The following is a 6210-nucleotide window of genomic DNA, read 5'->3' on the forward strand; positions in this document are numbered from 1 at the left end:
TCCTCTGTTCCACATCCCTTTCCGATAAGGATGTCTCTCCCAGACAGTTCCCGCTCACTCCCACTGCACCCCGAGACCAACCCCGAGCTCACAGACACAAGGAAGGCAGTTCATTATGTTCACTCACTGGGTCCAGATTGCTGCCGGGGGGACTGCCTCCTCTTAACTCTCTGGACTATTGTCAGATAGGAGCAGCTCCTCATCTCCCTGGCTCCTCTTCTGGTTCCACGTGCCGGCAACAGGTGAGGAGGAAAAAGAGCTAAGTCTGCAGCGGTACTATGGTTCCATCTATGGCTCCATTCCAACAATCTAGTAATAATAATGTTGGTATTTGTTAAGCGCTTACTACGTGCAGAGCACTGTTCTAAGCGCTGGGGTAGATACAGGGTAACCAGGTGGTCCCACGGGAGGCTCACGGTTAATCCCCATTTTACAGATGAGGTAACTGAGGCACAGAGAAGTGAAGCGACTTACCCACAGTCACACAGCTGATAAGTGGCAGAGCCGGGTTTCAAACCCATGACCTCTGACTCCCAAGCCCGGGCTCTTTCGACTGAGCCACGCTGCTTCTCTATCTATGGTTCTTACTGAGCGCTAACTGTATTCAGAACACTATACTAAGCGCTTAGCACTCTCCACCACTACAAAGTATGAAGTAGTGGTCCATTTTGCGCTAGGATGGGAAGACCAACTCACCTTTCTTGCAACGGCATCAGTGACTTACTGAATGCCCACCGGATGAAAGGCAACCAGAGGGAGAAACAGGACAGGTGGGCCTGAAATGACGTAAGTTGGTACCCAAGTGCACCGAGGGTAGTAGATACGGCATTTATTTAGTGTTTTCTTTGTGTCACGCACCGTGGGGCACTAGATGAGGACTTGGTGTCTGTTTTGTATTTACCGAGGAAAGCTGGACAGCAAAAATGGCATGGATGCGCTCGGGTGGGTGACGGGACTGACGCGTGACTTCGGGACGGCCCGAGGAAAGTCTCAACGCGGGAGAAGAACGCCAGGTGGTCTGTTGCTTTGAGAGAGAAATGTGGACTGGTCCTACGCGGTAACCTTTTCAAGTCCTGGGAGCCTGGGGAAGAGGGAAGGGAATCAGTCGACTCTCGGTGAGGGGACTGGCCGCTTCACGCACCTCCTCCTCCCAGCTGTACGCCAGTCTTCCGTCTCACCTTTTCCCAAGCTGCAGCACCCTCAGTCTACAAGAGCGGTTCTCTCCTGCCTCAACTGCTCCGGGATCATCTCGCCACATCACCAGACGAGTCCCAGGGCTACTGCCTCGTTTCATGACTCCAGTGAGTCCCAAGCTGCCTCCCCCGTTCCGTATCGCCTCACCACTGATCCCCTCCGTAACTGTGGAGAACCCACCTTCTTGAGGTGGATCGGGAATGTAAAGTGCCCTCAACTCCCCTCCCATCCACCCATCAAAGCAGGAAAAGAGGAACGGCACTAGCCATTTCTCCGGGCATATCGGAACAATGTTTTTGAATGTTTCACTTCCTCCGATCTGAGAATTCATTGTGTACAGGCTGTCGCTAGCCACAAGTTATTTTTCCACAGACCCCAATTAAGTGACTGCTCAGAGAAAAGAATCTATGCCCTGGAGCCGATTCTAGGGAAATGCCCAAGCAGGAAGCGACCCAGCAGACATTGCAAAATCGGACCCTGAGTTGAACACTTATTTAATAACTGGGAACTCGGCATCCCCAAAACAGGCGAGTGGACAAGAGGAGGAACGCATCCCAGGAGATGATGATCTGCTCTAGAAGAAAAGTCCTGGGTCTACGCTTGATCATCTGAAGATTTCTCCATTTTTGGCCAGCTAAGGTCTTTAAAGTCTGTTGTAGGCCCCCAAGCACTTAATAGAGTGTTCAACAGTATTTATTCAGTCCTGAGTGTGCAGATGATAAGAGGAGGAGAAGCGGGAGGAGTGGGAAGGCATCGCAGATGAAAATGAAGAGGATTTTTGAATCCCTCAAGGCTCTAAGTGGTACAAAAGGGAGCAATGCAAACAACTCAAACCAGCTCTGAAACACGATGAAACTCAAAAGCCAAGTACTTCCACGTCCTCTAGACTGCACACTCGCTGTGGGAAGGGACCACGTCTACCAACTCTGCGGTCCTCTACTCTCCCAAGCGCTTAGTACAGAGCCCAGCAAGTTCTCAAAAACTACCACCGACTGATTCCAAAATGTAATCCATGTATAGCACTTACGGTAATCGTTCAGTGCTACGTGCCAAGCGCTGTATTATGTGCTGGGACAGATACAAGATAATCCGGTTTGACCCAGTTCCTGTCCCTGTGAGGCCAAGCCCTGTTTTACAGCTGAAGACACTGAGGCACAGAGAAGTTAAGTGGCTCATTCCACAAAGCCATACCGTACATCCAGCTTCCAAGCCACACATCGATTCTTCTGGGTTCATCTTCTGGGATCGGCTTTCAAGGAAGAGCCCGAAACCTCTTCAATAGCATCCTGCTGCGAAAAGTCATCTCCTATCCTTCCTTCCTTGAACTGACAATCCACAGATGGGAAATCCATGCTTCTGACCTCACTGTCTGGGTTGGTTTCATAAACTCTCATTCCCCAATCGCATTCTCTCAGAAGTAAAACCACACCCTTCGTATTTCAAAGGAAAAAGAATGGGGGTGGGGGTCCTCTGGAGCCAAATCGAAATAAATGCCTTCTTCGTTTTACCTTACTGTTTGTTATATTCTACAAGATGGCAAAAAAAAAATCCTCGTTAGACAGCCACACGAACAAAAGGAAACCTCCAAATAAAACCTCTCCTTTCTAGACCTTAATCTTGCAGGAAAGAAATGATAATTCATAACAAATTGTTTAAAGTTCCCCTCAAGCCTCAAAGTCATGATCTTTCTACAGAGGCACGAGACCAGGCGGGAAGATGGTAGGTGTCTGAAAGAAAAAGAACCGCCAAGTTCTGAAAAGCTCATTTTTAATCTGTGAATTAAACTCTTGCTTCATCTTTCCCAATTCGGCACCCCTGCCCCGCAGCTTTCTCAGACATTTCGAAACGGACCAAGACAACGTGCATTCTGTGCTCACAAGAAGTAATTCTTGTAAATATGGCTGACAGATAACAAGAAAAAGAAGTAACGACCTGTCGCCTGAATGAAGAACCCAGGCTAAAAGAGGCAAATTGTAGTTTTCATGGACAAAAGTATGGAGACCTGGGCAATTTCCCTGAGTTCCTGTAAATTCTGCGGTGTAGAAAATATGCACAATTTAACCACTATTAAAAGACAACCATTCACATCTTACTGAGCTATTGAAACCCTGATGAGAATTCCTAAAAAATGTGGACACTTTATTATAGTATGCCCATATTTAGTAAGCCTTTACTGAGCAACTTCAGGTGTGAAGAATTACTACTGTAGTTTTTCCATTTTGGGAACAGCAACGAGACACAAATAAGGACTCCTCTCGAGAGGATTTTGCTAACTCTCAAGGTGTTCTAGCCATTAAAGAATTCCAAATCAAATTGGCATGCTGAACCACTAAGCGAGTTGTGGGTTTTTTAAACTCTCGTCAGCTTCGGCAGTCGAATTTGACAGATTGCTTTTTCTCCCTCGCTCCCCGACACGAACACGTGGACAATTTTGAAGTGGCGGGGGGTGAGGGAGAGGCGACAAGTCACAGCCGAGTTAAGGGTATGTTTTGTTTAAGGACGCCGAAGATGCCGGGAGTGATTTCGATCCCGACAAGAGAGTGAAACTTCCATTATCACCCTCTCGGAAATCTTGAGGCCGGGAATTGGACAACGTAATCCCCTTCCCACCTAATTCCCAGTGCAACCACGGAGAGAGGTAATCTCGTAGTAAGGGGTCTCCAAACAGGGAAACAATCCAGGTTTCAAAACGAACTAAGATCCTTCTTAGTTGGATGTTCTTCCCGGTAATAAATAACTTAAAAAAACCATTGGGTTAGTAGTATCTATCGAGCACCGATGTTGCATAAAGCACTACACGGAATAAACAAAGAGGAAGAAGTCAGTTGGGGTCTTCATTTTCCGAGATGACACGTGACTCCTGGTTTTCTGGAATGTGGAGAGCGTGCACACACACAAACACATACACACAACGTGCGTGCTCTCCACGACTCCGCTGCTGTTTTATGGGAGGGACGTGAGGACAAACTGAGGCCCCGTGACTTTGGCCACCGACATCCAATTTGGAGATATAAACACCCATCGGTTTCTCACCACTCCTCCCAAGTCCCTTCTCGAGCATCTCAGGTATCACTGTCCCTGCCTTCCAATTCTCCCGTCTCTGACTCACCGCTCCCGCCTTCTCCCCTGGCCTCCAGCTCTCTAGGCTTCACGGAGCTCCCGGTCCCTCCCACCCCCTTCATTCAAACCCTCCTTAAAATCACCTCTTCCAGGAATTATTCCTAAAATTCCCTCATATTCCTAGCATTAGCATTTCTCTAGCCAAGGAGGAGCACTCACACTTAGTGGTTTTGGATCGATTGATTCCCGAGCAGGGCCTGTTATTGACCAGGATCTCCTTCTACAACTCAGCCCGCACATTTTACTCCTCTAGCACCATCTCGCTTTCTCTGCCCCGATCTCGTCTACCTCCCCCCCCCCCCCGACCCCTTTCCCACATCCTCCCTTCTGGCCTGGAACTCCCTTCCCCTCCACAGGCGCCAGACCATCACTCTCCCCCGGTCAAAGCCTTATTAAAGTCACATCTCCTCCAAGAGATCTTCCCCGATTAAGCCCTATTTTCCCCAACTCCTTTTCCCTTTTTTGTCCTCTATGCTGGATCTGTACCCTTTGGGCACTTGGTATTCACCCTACCTTCAGCCCCTCAGAACTTATATGCAAACCCACAAATTATTTATGTTAATATCGGCCTCCCCCTCTAGATTGTAAATTCACTGTGGGCGGGGGACGTTTCTGCCCACTCTATTGTATTCTCCCAACTGCTCAGAGCAGGGCTCTACACACAAAAGTTCAATAAATATCCCTAATGGATTGATTAATGTTTATTCTCTCACTCTGAACTACTGTATATTGTGAATTTATGTTGACCGTCTCCCCGATCCATTTGTCCGTTCCGCAGGAGCAGGCATTGTGGCTGATGGTTTCTCTCTCTTAACCTACTGCAGAGCTCCATGCGTAGGAGATGCTCACAGAAAACGGTGGTTATTCACACTAGCACTTACCAGTCTCAATCCATGAGACCAATTCCTCTTGGGGAGAGAATTCCTTAAGAAATACAATCTCCATCTTTCCTTGAAATGGCATGCTGAAGTTCCAGTTTAACAAAGCAAATGGTTCCACATGGAATTCTGCTGAAAGCGGCTGCTGGTCTGCCCCATTTTGACAAATGTTAATTAAGTTCCCGGAGCTACTTACGGGGAGAAGATTAATGCTGAGGCAGCAACAATTCACAAGTAAAGTGCTGGCTTCCATTCCGCTGATGTCAGACTACGACTTCCTTTCCTCCAGACCCACTCCGAGAAAGCTATCCCTATCCACTGCTGCCAAGGTCTTCACCTATGGCTTGATTCAGTCAATCATATTTAATAATAACGGTACCTGTTAAGCGCTTAACTATGTGCCAAGCACCGTTTTAAGGGCCGGGGTAGATACAAGGTCATCAGGTTGTCCCAGGTGGGGCTCACAGTCTTCATCCCTATTTTATGGATGAGGGAACTGAGGCACAGAGAGGTGAAGTGGCTTGCCCAAGGTCACAGAGCAGACAAGTGGATTAGAACCCGCGTCCTCTGACTCCCAAGCCCAGGCTCTTTCGCTAAGCCGTGCTGCTTCTCTGAGCGCTTTCCGTGTGCAGAGCCCTGTACTAAGCCCTTGGGACAGTACAATACAACAAACACATTCCCTGCCCGCAACGAGCTTACAGTCTAGAGCTCACAGTTTGTCACGACCCCTCTCCGCCATACCCTACGATGGCTTCCCACCCCCTTGCCCCTGGGCCTTGTCCTTCTACTCATTCCACTTGTCACTTCCTCTAAATCTTCCCATTCCAATTCCCCATCTTCTCATGTCCCCTCTCTCCTTTCTCTACAAGTTCCTCTACATACCCTCTTTACTTATTTATTTTTAAAAGACCTGTGGAAATACCACTTCCGCAAAAATCTTTTCCGAGTAGGAGCTTGATCTCCTAGAAAGAGCACGGGGGTCTCGGAGTGAGGAGACCTAGACCTTAGTCCGGCTTTG

The 6210-nt window shown here is 48.3% G+C and overlaps 1 protein-coding gene across 1 annotated transcript in view; it reads right to left on the reverse strand.

Annotated features, from left to right (window-relative positions):
- Positions 1-262, reverse strand: part of MRTFA (myocardin related transcription factor A) — a 147153-nt gene extending 146891 nt beyond the window's left edge. The window contains exon 1 of the mRNA XM_039914065.1: positions 128-262. Within this exon, the coding sequence (XP_039769999.1) occupies positions 128-203 (76 nt within the window). The 5' untranslated portion in view covers positions 204-262. The remainder of the gene's footprint in view (positions 1-127) is intronic.
- Positions 263-6210: the final 5948 nt, after the last annotated feature.

Source organism: Ornithorhynchus anatinus, chromosome 14 (assembly GCF_004115215.2).
Source record: "Ornithorhynchus anatinus isolate Pmale09 chromosome 14, mOrnAna1.pri.v4, whole genome shotgun sequence".
In the NCBI taxonomy this organism is placed as follows: Eukaryota; Metazoa; Chordata; class Mammalia; order Monotremata; family Ornithorhynchidae; genus Ornithorhynchus; species Ornithorhynchus anatinus.